The sequence below is a fragment of the Sinocyclocheilus grahami genome, unplaced genomic scaffold (assembly GCF_001515645.1).
Source record: "Sinocyclocheilus grahami isolate Dianchi unplaced genomic scaffold, SAMN03320097.WGS_v1.1 scaffold1070.1, whole genome shotgun sequence".
Classification (NCBI taxonomy): Eukaryota; Metazoa; Chordata; class Actinopteri; order Cypriniformes; family Cyprinidae; genus Sinocyclocheilus; species Sinocyclocheilus grahami.
In genome coordinates, this window is record NW_015506249.1 from 50,152 (window position 1) to 69,428 (window position 19,277).

General features: G+C 36.3%; 2 protein-coding genes and 1 long non-coding RNA gene across 4 annotated transcripts; 1 reads left to right on the plus strand and 2 right to left on the minus strand.

Moving 5' to 3' along the window:
- Positions 1 to 623: 623 nt before the first annotated feature.
- On the minus strand, positions 624 to 7,496 carry LOC107566352 (deoxyribonuclease gamma-like). Its single transcript, XM_016251772.1, has 9 exons — positions 7,384 to 7,496; positions 7,169 to 7,258; positions 6,988 to 7,082; positions 5,857 to 5,943; positions 5,545 to 5,657; positions 5,059 to 5,171; positions 4,666 to 4,823; positions 1,028 to 1,124; positions 624 to 925 (listed from the first exon to the last, which is right to left on the minus strand). The coding sequence occupies exons 1-9, from the start codon at positions 7,480 to 7,482 to the stop codon at positions 824 to 826; spliced, it is 954 nt and encodes a 317-aa protein (XP_016107258.1). The 5' UTR covers positions 7,483 to 7,496; the 3' UTR covers positions 624 to 823.
- Positions 7,497 to 7,647: 151 nt separating this feature from the next.
- On the minus strand, positions 7,648 to 12,532 carry LOC107566353 (uncharacterized). Its single transcript, XR_001606497.1, has 3 exons — positions 12,474 to 12,532; positions 8,454 to 8,594; positions 7,648 to 7,726 (listed from the first exon to the last, which is right to left on the minus strand). It is a non-coding gene; the product is annotated as an uncharacterized lncRNA (long non-coding RNA).
- Positions 12,533 to 12,651: 119 nt separating this feature from the next.
- dnase1l4.1 (deoxyribonuclease 1 like 4, tandem duplicate 1) lies at positions 12,652 to 17,913 on the plus strand. 2 transcript variants are annotated; one of them, XM_016251771.1, is made up of 10 exons: positions 12,652 to 12,693; positions 13,783 to 13,868; positions 14,062 to 14,150; positions 14,237 to 14,323; positions 16,100 to 16,212; positions 16,522 to 16,634; positions 17,234 to 17,391; positions 17,468 to 17,564; positions 17,697 to 17,769; positions 17,851 to 17,913. In XM_016251771.1, exons 2-10 carry the CDS (start codon positions 13,788 to 13,790, stop codon positions 17,853 to 17,855), a joined length of 816 nt encoding a protein of 271 aa, XP_016107257.1. In that variant the 5' UTR covers positions 12,652 to 12,693; positions 13,783 to 13,787; the 3' UTR covers positions 17,856 to 17,913. The 2 variants fall into 2 exon arrangements, with proteins under 2 accessions (XP_016107257.1, XP_016107256.1); XM_016251770.1 differs by lacking the exon at positions 17,851 to 17,913 and having other exon boundaries at positions 17,697 to 17,850.
- Positions 17,914 to 19,277: the final 1,364 nt, after the last annotated feature.

Below are 19,277 nucleotides of genomic sequence, written 5' to 3' on the forward strand. Positions count from 1 at the left end.
TATACAGCATGTGCCCAGATGTCAGGGAGGAAAGAAGAAGCCGTGTTATTTTTACCTTTCAATGGTGATCTACAGTACATGGATCTGCTGAGATGGACTATTGGAGCATTTCACACATCTACAGACTACTTTTATGACCACCTGTAATACAATCGACAAAAATTGCGGTACAAACATTCATGGTTACCTAATTGTTCTTTTTCATCTTTAAGACTTCTTGCACATTTAATCTCATTTGTGAATGATTTCTTGCTAATGAAGTTTGCTTGATTCCTTGAGGGTAAGTGGACTGCTGTAATTGATCTCTGTTCGGTAATGCAGAAGCTGATGTCCATGTTAACTGATTTGTCATGCTTGTTGCCACAAGCTAAATTAGAGTTTGCTAGAGGCGCTTGATGCATGAATTTTAAACAATAGCAGTGGTTTGGCTTTTATCGCTTGTTTGTCTGCCAATGCATTGTTTGTACAGTACAGTAGTTCTTGTGTTAAAATAGAATTTCTTTAATTAATTTGCTACCAATTAGTGGTTGTATCCAGCTGTGCAAACTAACACATTTATTAACACTTTAGGCATGAAATAATAAGCTTGTTGGAAAAATGACATTAAATAAAATAAAAATGAAAAGTTTATTTTGAGATTTCACAGTCATTTCAAACATTTATAAGCATGTGAACTATATTGAAATGTAAATTTCATTAAATTAGCATGAAAAGATAACTGCTTTTAAATTATTTTTAATGCCTGAATTATCTTATGAAGAGGTAGCATCTCTCCCTCAGTAGAATGAAGTTAAGATCCCATACAGTGTGCATCGGCATCCCATCATGCTTTGCGTTTCTGTGTTTTGGCTTTGCCGCTGGTCTTTGCCGCAGATGATTTCTTCAGACTCACCTCCACTGGGTAATGATCACTGATGTCCAGGGCCTGCCGTAGATTAATCATATTAATATATTATTTTCTAATCTGTATTCGAACCTCACATTTATTAAAAAAAAAAATTTTGACTAATGTAATTAATATACTCACAGTTTCATCTGAAAGTTTGTAGGCTTCCTGGAAGTTGAAAGGTTTTGCAGATCTTGGAACAATAGCTTTTAACATGTCGTCCTTATACACCACAATCCTAGAAAAAATATTTGCCATCAACATTTTCCGAAGCTTGACTGGCAGACTGACCTGTCCTTTTAGGGTATGTTTACACAACAACAATGTACCAAAACTGAAATCCTTTGCATTTTTGAAGACTTTTGTGTACAATTTTCACAATTTTGTGTTCTTGTAGTTTACACTAAGTTCATTACAGTATTGTTTTCATGCACAATACTGTGCATGAACATGCACTTTGAAACCCGTTTTCAAAAGTTTGCACTTTCAGGCCCCCAAAATGCAGTTTTCCTGTAAATAAATGGCCAAAGAAATGTTTTGCATTTTTAGTTGAAAACCCTTGCCCTCTAAGGCTTCTAGTTAAATCTAAGCAATGGTTTGCTCATCTTTTAATTAATAGTAATTATTTCAAAACAATGTCTACACCGGATTTGAGTTGCAGGACGCTATTCGACAAAAGTCCATAGAACTTAATATAATCAGTGATTCAGTCTACACAATGATGCCCTGTTCTATATCCAAAGTACTCCAGGCTCTTGCGCTACTTCTGACAACAGACAATATAACTTTAGTCAGGGTAGCTCAATGTTTAGTTGCTGACATGAATGAAAAGGCCACTGTGAAGGACAGAAATCCAGTGTGTTCAATGGATTGTACTGTTATTTAACAACATACCAATTGTTCAGCTGACGAAATGCCTTTTCAGAAAAGAAACGTTCAGTGGAGAAAAATTTCATTAAAAAAGATTTGAAAATTCTGCGATCTAGGAACTTTATACAATGCGTGCTATTGTACAGACTGTAGGCCAGATTTACTAAACAGTGCGAATTAGCGTGAGAGCACAATCCCATAAAAGCGCTGATGGGAGTGCAAAGTTCTGCGGGTGACAGACAATGGGCAAATTAAAGAACACAGACGCAGCCAGCGCATTTCCAGAATGACCAACACAATCTACCAAGAGCAGAGCAAATTAGCATAGAGTTGCAGACAAACTGTGCAGATGATAAAAGGTACAAAATAGGTAAAGACATGCTTTTTTGGGGCGTTAAATAATGGTGCAAATATTAATAAACTACCTACCACAAACATACAAACAAAATAAACTTTTATAATTTATGGAAAGGGATAGTTCACTGAAAAATGAAAATTCTGTCATTACCCTGATATCACACTTACATCACGAAGAGGTCTATTTGACGTCTACAAGACGTATTTTTTCAAGTGTTTGCTCATCTGCAATACGTCTATGGGACATTTCCTATCAGATGTCAAATAGACGTTTATTAGATGTCTTTAAGATGTTTATGATTTAGAATGTATGTAAAACTGACATCTAAGAGACGTCTGTCAGATGTTTGTTCACAGCAGATGCTTTCCAGATCAAGTGATCTTCAACAGACGTCTTGCAGACGTACGTGTGCTATCTGGGTAATTGCTCACCCATATGTCGTTCCAAACCCTTAAGACCTGTGTTCATAAGATATTTTTGAGCTTTCTGACCCTGCATAGATAGCAAGGGAACTACCACGTTCAAGGCCCAGAAAGGTAGTAAGGACATCATTAAAATAGTCCATGTGATATTGGTGGTTAAACTTTAAATTTATGAAGCTACGAGAATACTTTGTTGTGGAGACTGGCAGGAAAAGAAGAAATTGTTGAATTAAGTCAGTATTTTTGTTTTCTTTGCACATAAAAAGTATTCTCCTAGCTTCATAAAATTGAGGTTGAACCACTGATGTCACTGGACTATTTTAACGATGTCCTTACAACGTTTCTCAGCCTTGAACAAGGTAGTTCCCTTGCTGTCTATGGAGGGTCAGAAAGCTCTCGACTTTCATCAAAATCATCTTAATATTAGGGATGTAACGATTAACCACGAGCCAGTTGAAAATCGATTCAAATATGTGACGAACGATTCAAATCGGGAGCAAATCGCGATACAATTGGGGTAGAAGTTTATATGAATGTTCTTCTGAGGGGAACTGACTGTCTTTAGAAAAGTTTAGATGGCATTCTCTTTTCATCTTGCCTCTAAACGATACATATTAAAGTAGAGTTTATAAGCACAAGCTTTGCTTTGTTTACAGCGGTAACCCAGGAAACACTAAATCATTGCTGTTCATAAGCGCCACCTGCTGGCAGAGAGTGAATCTGCGTCTCATTCAGCTCCTTTCGTTCAGATATGTTTATGTAAAGTTTCACAAAACTAAAGTCAGACCATTCTGTTGTGGGATTAAATACATAAAGGATATTTGTGTTGTTTAACATTTAATTATTGCAGGTCTGCGTCATATTCTGAGCATTATTTTTATTCATTATGAGGAATACGGAATCTGTTTTTTGTTGTTGTTAGTGAGATGAATTAATGCATATTCATATTTATTTTAGAACTACAGCAACATCTTCTGATTTCTCTCAACATGGGGACAGGAGAGCTGTCAATAAATAAATTGGGAAAAAAAAAGAGATTCTCAGATATTCTCTTGTAAGTTAAAAAGTAATGCGTTACTTTACTAGTTACTTGAAAAAAGTAATCTGATTACGTAACTCGCGTTACTTGTAATGCGTTACCCCCAACACTGGCAGCAATAGCCTAATATAAGCACACCTTTTCATTTACTGCATAATTTGTCTTCAGTCTCATTTTGTTAAAAAAAAATCACGAGAAAATCGAATCGTGAAATCAAAATCGTGAATCGAATCATGAGTTGAGTGAATCGTTACATCCCTACTTAATATGTGTTCCGAAGATGAATGAAGGTCTAACGGGTTTGGAACAGCATGAGGGTGAGTAATGAATGACAGAATTTTTTTGGGTGAACTATCCCTTTAAAATACTCTCTTCCCATATATGTTGTGACTGGAAAGGGAAACTCCTACAAATGCATATGCAATAAGGTCAGCCTTATTCATCACTAATGTTAATCCTGACTGTGCAAGCTCTTAGTAAATCTGGCCCTGTAAGTCTATCCTTCACAGCCTCGCATTTTCAATATGGTGCCTACGCCCTGTCTACACTGTGTGTGTGTGTGAGTTTTGTCACATCGCACCATGCCTCAGCAGTTTGAGGCTGTCCGTGAACACATCAAAGTGGAAGATCTGAATCCAACATGAGGGTGAGTAATGAATGACAGAATTTTTTTGGGTGAACTATCCCTTTAAAATACTCTCTTCCCATATATGTTGTGACTGGAAAGGGAAACTCCTACAAATGCATATGCAATAAGGTCAGCCTTATTCATCACTAATGTTAATCCTGACTGTGCAAGCTGTTAGTAAATCTGGCCCTGTAAGTCTATCCTTCACAGCCTCGCATTTTCAATATGGTGCCTACGCCCTGTCTACACTGTGTGTGTGTGTGAGTTTTGTCACATCGCACCATGCCTCAGCAGTTTGAGGCTGTCCGTGAACACATCAAAGTGGAAGATCTGAATCCATTTGTAGCACTGGTTAGTAGTGCATGAGTGTGAACGACATCAGAAATAAATTGGGACTCTATTTGCTGTTGTTGGATCAGGCAGCAGATGAAAGGTGAGTACATTTATATTTCTTCACCTCACCTGTCGTAGGTGTGGTCGTTGGACTGGATAACTGTGGTGTCCACATCGTCCCCAATCAGCCAGTGGAAATTGGGATCACTGCGGATCCTGATGGTCTTCATCTTCTTCTTGGAGACATAGGCACCGTCCGCGTTGAAGTCACCAAGGATCATGACGTTCTGTAAGACAGTTAGAGCTTTCTCTCAAACTCTAATCAATGTTTGGCCAAACTATAGAGCTCACTTGTGTATTTTAGCTGGGCAAAAATGCATCTCCACTTTAGATAAACTAAGGTAAATCCACTCAATTCCTGTGAATGTGTACATTCACACATTCGGCAGAGGCTTTATCCAAAACAAAGAAAACTATAGATTTCCTCTGGAATGTGTTGTGGTTGCATAGGTGTCAACTCACATCCGTTTTCCATATATCCATGACATGCCGAAAGACGTCGTATAGTTCATCCAGTTCCTTCTGTGAGTCTTTGGGCTTTGTGTGAACAGGGATCAACACCAAATCTTTTAGCACTGTAATAGACAAAAATGACTATAATTGGCCTCATGTGGTCAACCTCCTGAAACATTTATGGTTGTGTAGGAACATGCAATTACAATGAACGAATGAATAATGACTTCAGTTTTGGTCAGTTTCTCAAATAAGTTATATTAGACCACTTTTATGGTGGTTTTACATCTTTTGATGAAGTTTCAGTTCCCATTCGTCATAATGTTGAAAGCTCCAAATCCCATTGAATAGAAGAACACAGGACCACATAAGGGTGAGTAAATGAACCCAGACTTTTCATTTTGGGTGAAGTATGTCATGTTATCACTGAAGACTTTTTAGTCTAGAGTTGGTGCAGAAATTGAATGCACTGGTCCAAGGTTTAACTGAGGTTACCTGTGTGTTTACAGCGGAAACGCAAGATGAAGGGCTCTCGAGAGAAAGCGTCCTCGTCACCCACTTGATTGTCTTCGTATTGGTACGTGTCGACCAGTTCGGCCTCATCTTTTCTGTTAGAAATGAGCAAAAAAATAAAATGTGTTTTCAACATGTATGACTATTCATAATTAAACATCTAATTTCATTAAGGGAAACGGAAGATGTATCAAATGCTACAAAATTTTGAAATGCATGATTCGATCCTTTCGTTTTTTTGCTCCCATTTTAATGCTGAAAACATAATTTACACAAATTTTCTACATGTTGTACCTGTAGAAACAGACAAACTGTTCCTTATAAAGAGTCCGTCCCAGCCTGGAGCTTCCCACCATAGTGAAGGGACGTTTCTTATTAGCTCTGTGGGGGAAAAAAACATTAAATTTGGGCTGAGTTTAGGCTTTTGAGCTATACCACTGTAAAAAATGACCGTGAATTTAACTGTAAAAGACTAAAAATGCTACAGTATAAACCTGTTAAATGGTTAATGGTAAATTCCCCTACTATATACGGTGAAAAACTGTATTGGACATTTTACGGTAGTATACCGTTTTTGGAAGTGAAAAAGACCGTATAATTTACAGTGAAATTGACATTCCCAGAATTCCCAAATTTTCAAATTTGATGTTTTTTTGTTAAAATAACTGTTTCTTCTTAGTTTTTTTTCTTATCAGTTTTGTATATTAGGGTTGTGTGTTACACCTAATGTTGTTAAATGAATGTTTATTGCATCATTTCAGTTTCATGTGTGTCACCCTGATGGTGTTTGGTGTTTGTGTGAATGACACTGTGCACCTTCTATATATGTTATTATTTAAAAGCTGCTTGTGATGGGCTTTGGTTCATCATGTGACTTTCTCATCACCTCCTGCATTTGGTGGTTATCAGTGTATTACAAAGGTACAAAACAGATTTCAGTACTTCAATAGTTTGGTATATTAACATTATATCAGTTAATGAAATTACGGTATTTTACTGTAAATTTAAGTTAAAACCGTAAAACCTAAAACGTTGCTACCGTAGTTTTTACGGTAAAATTCGGGCAACCACAGTTGCCGTTTTTTTACCGTAAATTTTACTGAATTTTTATGGTGAAGAGAATCTCTGAAGGTTCATACAGACCTGGTGCTGTTGAGCTCCTGGAGAAATTTGGCTATAGATTTGCCCGATTTGTCCACCACCTCAAGAAGAATGATTATACTGTACCGAGAGAAGATCTAGGAAAGAGTGTTGTGGTCTGTTTTAATAATACTTCTGAGCTTTTACTATGCGATTTTCTTAAACCGTCAGATTATAAACTCACCTTAATGAGATATTTTACAATATTTTGCCGTTTTTTACCGTAAATTTTACGGATTTTTTTTACAGTTATGGTGAAGAGAATCTCTGAAGGTTCATACAGACCTGGTGCTGTTGAGCTCCTGGAGAAATTTGGCTATAGATTTGCCCGATTTGTCCACCACCTCAAGAAGAATGATTATACTGTACCGAGAGAAGATCTAGGAAAGAGTGTTGTGGTCTGTTTTAATAATACTTCTGAGCTTTTACTATGCGATTTTCTTAAACCGTCAGATTATAAACTCACCTTAATGAGATATTTTACAATATTTTGGTCTGACAGCTTGCTTGGACCCATACGTCTGATGTTAAAAGATGCGATCTTCATGGTGTCGGCCTTAAGAAAGTGAAAACCATCACAAAGTGATACGAGTTTCACGACAACAACACTTCAGACTGGCTTCATGTTTTCAGGTCTGTTCGGTACATCATGCAAACTTATAATCAGAGGAATTTCTATACCATTTTCCTGTTGTAAATCGCCGAAGGAAGTTTAACAGACAATTTAAGTATCCATTGTTCGTACACAGGAAAACCTTGTAGTTTATAAAGAGCTGACATGTCAGATTATGCAGCACCACAGCAGATCCGGTAGAGACAGTAAGAAAACCACAGTGAGTTTCATTTTGAAAGTTCAAAAACAGTTGTGGTCTGTTTTAATAATACTTCTGAGCTTTTACTATGATTTTCTTAAACCGTCAGATTATAAACTCACTTTAATGAGATATTTTACAATATTTTGGTCTGACAGCTTGCTTGGACCCATACGTCTGATGTTAAAAGATGCGATCTTCATGGTGTCGGCCTTAAGAAAGTGAAAACCATCACAAAGTGATACGAGTTTCAAGACAACAACACTTCAGACTGGCTTCATGTTTTCAGGTCTGTTCGGTACATCATGCAAACTTATAATCAGAGGAATTTCTATACCATTTTCCTGTTGTAAATCGCCGAAGGAAGTTTAACAGACAATTTAAGTATCCATTGTTCGTACACAGGAAAACCTTGTAGTTTATAAAGAGCTGACATGTCAGATTATGCAGCACCACAGCAGATCCGGTAGAGACAGTAAGAAAACCACAGTGAGTTTCATTTTGAAAGTTCAAAAACAAAATGTACTCAAAACAACACAAAGTTTTAATTAAATAAATTCATCTAAGAATTGAAAGAAGCTCCAATGCGCCAGTATGAAGTGAAAACACTATTAACACATTCAAGAATCATCTTCGATATTGTTTAAATGTAAAAAAAAAACCGTTATATATATGTTATATTATATATAAATTAAATGTTTTATGTAGTGAATTGGTGGGTTTTTGTGAAATGTGAGCCAAAATCATCACAATTAAAAGAACCAAAGACTTAAACTACTTCAGTCTGTGTGCACTGAATTTATTTAATACACGAGTTTCACAATTTGAGTTGAATTACTGAAATAAATGAACTTTTCCACGACATTCTAATTTAATGAGATGCACCTGTATTTACATTTGTTTTTTCTAGAAGTAAACACATAAATAATCAGCTCTTACCGAAGCTTTTGTGTACTCTGATGTCTCGTTTTCCTGTGTTGTCCGTTAGGCAGCTAGTAAATAATGTATGTCTGCTCATTTGAAAACAGGACGTGCCTACTTCCTGTTTTAAATCAGATAGGGTTTCTGTCGCACAGATGTCTCGAAAAATGTAGAAGTAGAGGCCTCACTGATTAATAACAGACCTTCTCTTCGCTAGTGTCATTTCTATAGTAATTTATAGCAGGCTTGACTGGAGGTATAAGACAGAAGAGCCTTTTTGATTGAATTTGCATTTGTGAAACCTCACCCATCAGGATACCAGGATAATAGTGCAGTTCAGACTCAAACCTGCTGGAGCACTTGATGCACTTTATTTTTTTAAATATGTCAAAATGCCACTAGCTTTTACTTCAGAACCACCCAATTTCCCTATATGCTTTGCAAATGAAGTATTCGCTTAAAACAAGTTCATTCCTAATGAATTTGACCTTCACTGTAAAATCTAATTAGTTGGGCTTACTTAAAAAAAGCATGCAAACCGATTGCCTTGAAAAAACTAAGTAAAGTGAAATAGTAATAGTATGTTGTACTGACAAATGCTTAGTTAGTATAGTTTACTTACACGAGAGTTCTAGTAACTAAAAAAGAGCTGTAGGGGGTACTTGATCCTTTCATTTAGGTTTACTCATGACTTAGTATAGCTACTCACTGACTCCCAGAGTGCATTGCGGCATGAATAAATTATGCAGTTGCTTTGTTTTACAGTTGTTGATTTTATTTGACAATTTTATTTGCTGTCTTGTGTCAGTAGTAGCACAACAAAAAGAGGAAATAAAATGGTTATTGTTACAATTAATGAAAATAAATGAAATTGAATTGTTACCATTGTTGTGATTCACGTGCTGAATGTTTAAGTCTGTGTGTGACTTTAGCATTATACCACACACTATTTAAGGATTATATAAACCAAATTAAAAGCATGCAAGGTATTCATGAAAACTGAAATTTGAAAAAGTTAATTAATAAACACAAAAAATACAGTAATGCTTTAATTTGGAAGATAGGTCACCTTCTATAAGCACCCTATTTATTACTTTTCTTCCTTTGAAATCAATTAACTCTAACTTCACCATGCATTACTGCACTAACAGGAAGATAATTATAGTACCATAAACCAAGTTCCAAGTGCCCAACCAAAGGGAACACTAATCACTATAATGGTGAGTTTAAAAAAAACATTTGAGGAAAATCAACATCAATTTATGAAGTTAGCTTATGTGATGTTCTCTCAAATATTTCAGTTGTATTAAAAATTAAACATTCACGATGACTTTGGGAAACGAGTGAATGCAACTAGTGAAAGATAACTGCAGACATGGAGGAAATGGGTGAAAAGTCTATTAAGACTGGTTTTCTTTTCTTCTTCTGCTGTTGTTATGTTGCACATTAGCAACATATTAATGCACTGCTGCCTCTCACTGCTTTATTAATATCATTGGTTCCTTTGTGGCTACTTGAATATTTTAAGTAAGTTTCACTCAAAACAGTAAGTAAATTGTTTTATTTGCCTTGAAAGTAGCTGTAACTTAATAAAACCTAGTAAGTATAACAATTAAGTAAACATAACTAATTAAATCTAAGGTAAACTATTGGATTTTACAGTGTTGGTTTCCCAGAATGCAATAATTTGATGGCAATTTACTATATTTAAAAAATGAAATAATTTCATGTAATTTTGCTATCTGTCTATCTATCTGTCTATCTATCTATCTATCTATCTATCTGTCTATCTATCTATCTGTCTGTCTATCTGTCTGTCTATCTATCGATCGATCGATCAATCGATCTATCGATCGGTCTGTCTGTCTGTCTATCTGTCTGTCTGTCTATCTATCTATCTATCTATCGATCGGTCTGTCTTTCTGTCTGTCTGTCTGTCTATCTATTGAAGTGGTGGATTCTGGAATCCACTGCCGCTTCATTAAATATCCTTTCGAGTGGTTTGTTGTTAATTAATATTATTCTTCAAAAAATAAATGATTTGAAGGACTCCACCATCTGAAAATTGAATAGTATAGAAATACATGTCTTCTCACTTGAATGTGCTCTCTCCTTGGTTTGAGAAAAGCACCCAACACATTAAAACATACATTTACTCTTCGGACTTTCTATGACAGTTTAGGTCACAAAGGTCATTAGGCGTCTAATTTGCATGACCAATTTATAATTAAATAATTTATTTATATTAATTATATTTATCGTCTTTAAACATTATGAAATAGTGAACAATATTGTCTAAAATTCTAGCTGACAAAAAGTACTTCATGCGTATCTGGATGTTTGGGAAAGTTCCTGATTAGAGCTTGGGTTTGAACAACCCAGCCTTGAAGAAGCTGCGTATTCTCTATGTGTGTGTGTGTGTTGGTATCTGTCTGTGCAGTTCCAGTCTCTGGGGACATTCATAGCGGCACTTAGGGTGGAATGCTGGACGTCTTCCAACACCCTGATGCATTGGGTGGCAGATATACATCTTGGGAGTGAGATATTGCTTGTGAACTCTAATCTAATTTTTCTACAGTTGAACCAATCAGTATCCTTTTTACCCAAGTAATGACATTGGTGACCTCTGTTGGAGTTCAATTGCATGATGTATTGAAATTGTAAGAAACTGACCCGACCCAGATTCCACTCCACAATAGATGTTTGTTCATGCTCATTTCCCAAAATGGCTTAAATATTATAGAGAAAAAGAAAGTTAACAGTTAGGTTGTTTCTGAACCATTTGGGATGATCACATCCTGAGCAAATGGTGATCAATTGTAGAATGGGAATGGGACACTGAGACCTATCTCAGACAAAGGGGTGTCAGAACTTAATTAACATACAGACTACAGCTGTTACATCAGGAGCAACGTCATTTACATGAAGAGTAGTAAACTGGTTCATTCTGAACCCAAGGTACTACATGTAGATTGTCACTGCTATGCTGCAATAAACATATTCATCCTCATCATTTTTTCTTTCAAGATTGTACGCAGAGCGGCCTACGGACTCCTCGCAAGTGTTGAAGCTGGCTTCTGCTGATGAAACTGCAAACTATTTTCTTCAGTAAATTTTCCTTCAATTAATTGCATCTCCGACTCCTGGTCTTCATCATGGTTCCTGGGTCTTAACTGTAAACTCCCTTACACTATCAAAACCTGAATAAACGGTTTCCACCATTTCCAGACTTTATTCCTAGAATGCAATATTCTGATGGCAATCTACTGGATTTAATAAATGTACAGAGAGAAGATCTGCAAGGAAGTAAATATCTAAACCTGAATTGGACCTTGATTTCCCAGAATGCACATTTTGGCAGCAATCTAATGTATTTAAATAATTTCAAGTGCCATACATAATTTTGCTATGCATTTATATAACTAGTATCCATTGAAACCTGAATAAACATTTCCCGCCATTTTTCTGACATGATTTTGTTGTTGTTCTTTAAATTCCTCGAATCCTCTGAACCTGTTGCAGCTGTAATGTTGTTTTTGGCTCACCGGTCTTTACTGTAGTCATATTTCACTTCGCTATGGAGGCACAGACTGCATGTCAAGCGGAAAAAACAACAACACACCTAGATTGTCTGAACATGAATTCCATCTCAACGACAGTTGTGAACACAAAGGACCTAATATAGCATCTATGTAGAGAAATATTTAACCTTATGTTATAATTTAACCAATATCCACTTTGACTAATGTCCAGGACAGAGTCTCCTTTATCTTCTACCTTCAACTGCAGAATTTGCAATTCAGTTTCTATGTATTTCCAAAAAAATAAGCACACTGCATCCTTAAGGCAGCAGCTTCCTGTTACACCTAACTGATGCAAACAAGCTCTTTCGATTTTTTTCTTACTTTACAGGTTTACATGGTGCTCAAAAACTGAAATATCTCCTTCTGACCAACCTGACAATTATTTCTCCACCTTTCAGTGCAACTTGAAATGCTTTGTGGCTGTAATGAGGATGATTGTATTGTCTGAACTCACCTGTTCGCTTCAGCATTCCACTTCCGAGTCAATGTTTGCCCAGAGGGAGGAACTCGTTTGTTGTTTCGAGGGATGTCCAAGTTGGGGCAGGGCCAAATCTCTCGACAGGTTCCTGCATCTAGCCAATCAGGTTACAGGTGTCCAATATAAGTAATGCAGCTGATTTTAGGAATCTCTACAGTCAAATTTTTTTTCAGTGCATCTTTGGACCAGTGCTCAGGTAAGTCTTATAGTCCTTCAATCTTAATTTGTACCATTTTTCTAAGAATGTAATAAATTGTTTCAAGTATCCAGACAATGTAATCTCAGCATGAATGTAATCATCTCAGCAGTCAAAGCATATTTAAATTCAAAATTTAAATTCAAAATAAATATTTGTGGTAAGTTAAGTTTTGTTCTTTGACTCTTTAAATCTTTATCTTAATTTTTTTGATTTTTAAAAATAGATTTATAAGTGTCCAGACAGCATCTGAGAAGGTTCTTGTGTTTTTACACAAAAATTCCAAAAATATTCACTTTTTTTCTTGATTTAAAAAAAACACACAAACTGGAAATCATGTAAATGAAGCCCCTAAACTTGTCTCTGCATGTTTGGTGTTGAATGAGGTGGAATGTTTAAACACTTTGTATAAGTCCATGACTTTGGATTTAAACTACAGCCATTGTCACAAATAAGGTTTCAGGTGGTGGTGTCATGTTCACAACAGATTGTCGTCCATATGTGGCTTGAATGTATAGGCGATTTTGCTGCTTTGATGTGCACTTAGCAACGTCTGAGCACTGGAACTAATTTCTGCCGCATTCAGAGAAACCCTCTGGGCATAAAGACCTCCTGCATCAATTATTGGCCTGACACCAAGTCACTAAAATGGCCTCACACAGACCTTTCTTGAATCTTGAATGAATAGACATGTTCTTCTGCCTCTATTTAGTAGTCCATTTCCTTCTCGACAACAAGAAACACATTTTAAGGTGTTGTTTGACCATTTCAAGAAGGGATTATCTTGTCTCAACCCTGTAGTAAACACCACTGGCGACTCCTGAAACAGGTTCTTCCACTTGTAATTGCTTAAAAAAGATTCCGGTGATAGCAACAGCTTTCTAAGACAAGAAGAAAGAGTGTGTTTCACTTTATTTGTTGACAACTGCATGACAAAGTCATTCATGAATGTATAAATGTCATGAATGCAATAGGCATGGCTTGAAATGAGTTCTACTATTTGTCATTCTATGTAGGTTTGCATTTCTATTCTACAGAAAGTGTCTTTATAAACTTCTAATTTGGTTTCTTTCATTTCACGATGAACAGGCATCATGAAGGTCGCCTCTTTCAACATCCAGAAATTTGGGAAATCAAAACTCTCTGATCCGTTTGTGCTGAAAACACTGATCAAGGTAAGGCCTGTCCACACCTACAGAAAGTCCAGAGTCATGAGAAATACACGCGAAACATCGCATTTGACATCTTGAATGAGTCTATTACATGAGATTTATCTTAATGTCTGATAATCCCTCACGGGAGGAGCAGCATGCACGGTACGATGACGATGAGGCTAATGGTTTGTTTCTACGTCGCTCCCTTCTTCAGATTGTGTCACGCTATGACATCATTGTTATTCTCGAAGTGGTGGATTCTAGCGGAGATGCAGTGGATAATTTTCTCAAAGAGCTGAATAAGTGAGTCAAACAGGTGTGTTTTAATTTTCTTGAAAAACCCTGTTATTACATGACAGTAGTAACCATGGCTGACTGCTCATCAACAGGTTCAACAAGACGCACCATTACACCTTGGAGATCAGCACACGCCTGGGAAGGGGAAATTACAAAGAACAGTTTATGTTCCTCTACAGGTAACTGCGTGATTTTGAAGATGCATTAGACTTTTAATTGGAATGGAGGCCGTATTGAATTATACGAGGGTGCAGCCAATATAGAACATTCCCATCTGGTTCCTGTTTGGTTATTTTTAGGAAACCAAATAAGAATGTTCCGTGTAGATTATTTTTGTAACCAGAAACGAACCTCCCTACACTGTAAAAAAAAATTCAGTAAAATTTACGGTAAAAAAATGGCAGCTGTGGATGCTGGAATTTTACCGTAAAAAATACGGTAGCAATGTTTTAGGTTTTACGGTTTTAACTTACATTTACAGTTAAATACCGTAATTTTATTAACTGATATAATGTTAATATACCAACCTATTGAAGTACTGAAATCTGTTTTGTACCTTGTAATACACTGATAACCACCAAATGCAGGTGATGATGAGAAAGTCACATGATGAACCAAAGCCCATCACAAGCAGCTTTTAAATACTAACATATATAGAAGGTGCACAGTGTCATTCACACAAACACTAAACATCATCATGGTAACACACATGAAACTGAAATAATGCAATAAACATTAATTTAACAACATTAGGTGTAACACACAACCCTGATATACAAAACTGATAAGAAAAAACTAAGAAGAAACATAGTTATTTCAACAAAAAAACATCAAATTTGAAATGTAATGCAGGAAATGCTGGGAATGTCAATCTACGGTTATTCACTGTAAATTATACAGTCTTATTCACTTCCAAAAACGGCATACTACCGTAAATACATGTGATGTCCAATGCAGTTTTTCATTTTCACCGTATATAGTAGGGGAATTTACCATTAACCATTTAACAGGTTTTTACTGTAGCATTTTTACAGTCTTTTACCGTTAAATTCACGGTAATTTTTTACAGTGTAGACCATTGCAGGAAGTTGTTTTGGTGACAACTTAAAGAGAACCTATGGAGAATGTTCACTCTAAAAAATGCTGGGTTGTTTCAACCCAACTTTGGGTCAAATATGGACTAACCCAACCGTTGAGTTAAATTTCTGATTTTCGATAGATAAACACATTTCAACACATGACAATCTATTTTTACGTGTCGGTGGCGTTCATTCTGAATTTAAAGACTTGCCCTGCCCATTCACTTTGAAATTCTCTCTGTCGTTTTCATAGTCTAGACACAGCGACTATAAAAAAATAAAACAGTCTGTTTAGTTCTAAAGATCAGACAGAGGGTGATAAAAAGTCATAAAAACAAATATATAAAACGGAGAGTTCCGGTGCTTGATTCTGATTGGCTGAGCCGCGTTCGAAGCTGTTGTAAATTACTCTACAAACACACACCTTTGTTTACTTCTGTGTGTTGCTCGGCAATCACTTTGTTGCAACCACAACTGATTCTGAGGAACTACATTGTTTGGTGGAAGAATACTGTTTTTATTTATATCATTACACTTTATTTGCTCTGTTTTATTCTGTGAAACCTTATATGGAATAACCGTTTTATAAAAGCAATAAGCCCCGTGAAGCCGTGGTTTACAGTGAATGTATAACAGCTAAGGGGGTTTGAGGCACTCTGCTTCACGTCGTGCCTAACAACGCCCCTTAGCTGTTATAAATTCACTGTAAACCACGGCTTCATGGGGGTTATTGCTTTATTATGACTGTATTAGCACACAAACTTGTGCTAACATTATAAGTGGACCTTAGGGTGGAAATTGAAATTGAAATATTTAAAGACTATCAGTTTTATTTATTTATTGTACTAAACTACATGGTCTGTTTTAAATATGAAGGGACGACCTGGTGGATTTGGTCGGGTCTTACCAATACAAAGACAATCAGCCTGGAGATGAAGATGCTTTCGCCAGAGAACCGTATGTTCTGCGATTCAAATGTCATAAAACAGGTAAAGTACACCATATTACTTCAGTTTAACATCATGGGTGCACCAGTCTCGTGATTTTGGCACATTAATGCACAATGTAATTTTACTGGCCGTGACTATGAGCTAATAAAAGCTATAAGGAAATGTGTTTTTCTTTGTAGTGTTTCCTTGTAATAACTTAATTCCCAGTTCATGCAATTGACAGTTAAAAACAAATTACACATAAATGTCACTGGCTAATGTATAATTGAATCTCTGGGTTGGGCTGTGACAAAGGCTGTGTGTGGAGATCAATTATTGTAATTATTCATTTTGTTCATGTCTCAACAGTGTTGGAAGATTTGGTGCTGATGCCCGTCCACACCAAGCCTGAGGATTCAGTGAAGGAGCTTGACGAACTGTACGACGTGTTTCAGAATGTCAAGATGAAATGGAAGACTGATGTAAACCATTATGCACAACTACAATACCTTTATGACAAGCATCCATTGGTTGAGATGGGATTTATTAATTGAAATAAATTTGCACTTAAAGAAATAGTTTACTCAAAAATGAAAATGTGCTAAAAACGCACTGACCCTCAGGCCATGCAAGATGTAGATGAGTTTGTTTCTTCATCAGATTTGGAGAACAATTCATGGACATGTTTGTTTAGAACTGTTTTTGCTTGTAGACGGTGCATATTTCGCTCCTGATTCAGACGAGATGACTTTTTCACTGCACAAGGCAATGCAATGGATAAAGGACTCATATTTTTAAGTAGTTGAAATAAAAACACCTTGTGCATTATTGTGATGTTTTTATCAGCTGTTTGGACTCTCAATGCAGAGCATCCATTGGTGAGCAAGTGATGTAATGCTACATTTCTCCAAATCTGTTCCTATGAAGAAACAAACTCATCTACATGAGGATGAGTATATTTTGAGAACATTTTATTTTTGTGTGAACATGGAATAATGAGATACCATGCATCATTGCATTTATAAACAGCATAAATGTTGTAATATAAGAATGGTTTAGAAAACAAAGCATATCCATACAGAACATCATGATTTTGGGGGACTTCAATGCAGACGGCAGTTACGTGTCTGGTAAAGAAATGAAAACAATCCGCATCAGGAGTGACAAGGACTTCCATTGGCTGATCACAGATGATGAGGACACCACAGCCAGCACCAGAAATGACAACACTTATGACCGGTAATTAATTACACTATGACAAAAATATGAACAAATATGATTTTAAGTCACATCTCATTAATATGTTCATGCACAGGATTGTGGTATATGGAGACGATATGCTGAAAGCTGTTGTTCCCAACTCTGCAAAACCATTCAACTTCCAGAAGGCCTACAAACTGGCAGATGAGGATGTAAACAAGAATCATTTTACATTTGAACTGATATTTAATCACACTTACCATAAAGACACCAGTTATTACTGTACATTTATCTTACAGAATGAGTTTAGTATTTTTCAAAACACAGATTTAATGTCTTTACAGGTACTGAAAGTGAGTGACCACTATCCAGTAGAGGTGGAACTGAAGAGAAAACATAAGCAGCTTAAACGTAAACGTAAGACACATGAACAGCAGCACAGTGACTAAAAACACATGATGAAAAGAAACAATAACATAAGATTTATTTTCTGTTTAGGTTAACTGGAAATGCTATTGTGAGACTGAACATCTTATGGACATGAAAACACTGACTCTGGAGATCTGAATATAAAGACGGATAAGCTTTTATGAACACTTCTGGACATGTTTACATGAGACTGGATTTACTTGAAATGTTTGGATATTGTACAGTTGTTTTGAATGTCATATGAATGTTTCACAATCAAAGACATTAAACATCTGAAATCGGAATTTACAGTCATTACAAACTTTATTCCTTAACGTTTTCTTAACAAGAGCAATATAAAGTAACTAAAAACTAATTTTTGGATGCAAATCATAAGTTGGTTTGAACGGCAAGCAAATATACACTAAGGCCATGTCCACACGTACACGGGTATTTTTTCCTTCGTCCGTTTAAAAAAAAAATCTCCGTCCACATGAAAATGCAAAAGCATGCTATGAAGCACTGTCAAGAGCATGCCAAACCAACAGGTGGCGATATAATCTCAACCGTAAAGCCATGTTGGCCAATCAGAAGCCTGAAAAAGTTTCCGGTAGGCGGAGATAACAGCGCAGGCTCCGACGTCACAAGCCAAAAACACCGGTTTCGCTGTCTACACGATAACACTGTAACCGGAGTTTTTGAAAATCTTCACCCTGGCAGGTGTTTTCACAAATGTTCTGTTTCAGTGACCTGGTGCTGCGTTTGCGTGTGGACAAACGGCCTAACCGCGTAGAAAAAGCTGGGGTTTTAAAAATAACCGCGTTTCGTGTGGACAGGGCCTAAAACACATTAATTTCTTCACAAGACTTCTTCATTCCACCTCCTTCTATGGAAAGAAAATTAAACAGTTTGTTGACAAAAGAAAAACTCAAAATCTATACTGAATGTCTGGAACACACTCAGGTGTTCAAACAGGTAATGGAAATGTATAAAGCAGTATTTCAAAATCATGTTCTCTATAGTCATTACTTAACTCTAAGTATCTTATCTGTTCACAAATCATAATCTCAGTGTTTATGAATAAATACTTCAACAGAAACCTGAACTTTCATTGTCCATCTCCTTCGTCTGCTTCTTGGGAGCCTTGAGGGGTATTTTTTTACCTCCTGCATACAAACCCGATTCCAAAAAAGTTGGGACACTGTACAAATTGTGAATAAAATATAAGTTTATGAGATTTGTAAATTATTCCATTCCTTTTTTACTCACAATTTGTACAGTGTCCCAACTTTTTTGGATCGGGTTTGTGCATATTTTGATACCATTATAACATAAATAATACAAAATAAACGTTTAATAGACATATTTATTAACATTAATAAGTGGATTTAAAATAGATTTTTATTATAACAATAAAAAGAGGAACCCAATACTGAGCGAACACATGCTTTTCCTGGAGGGCCCCTGTCCTGCAGAGTTTAGCTCCAACCCTAATCAAACACTCCTGAAGCAAAGTA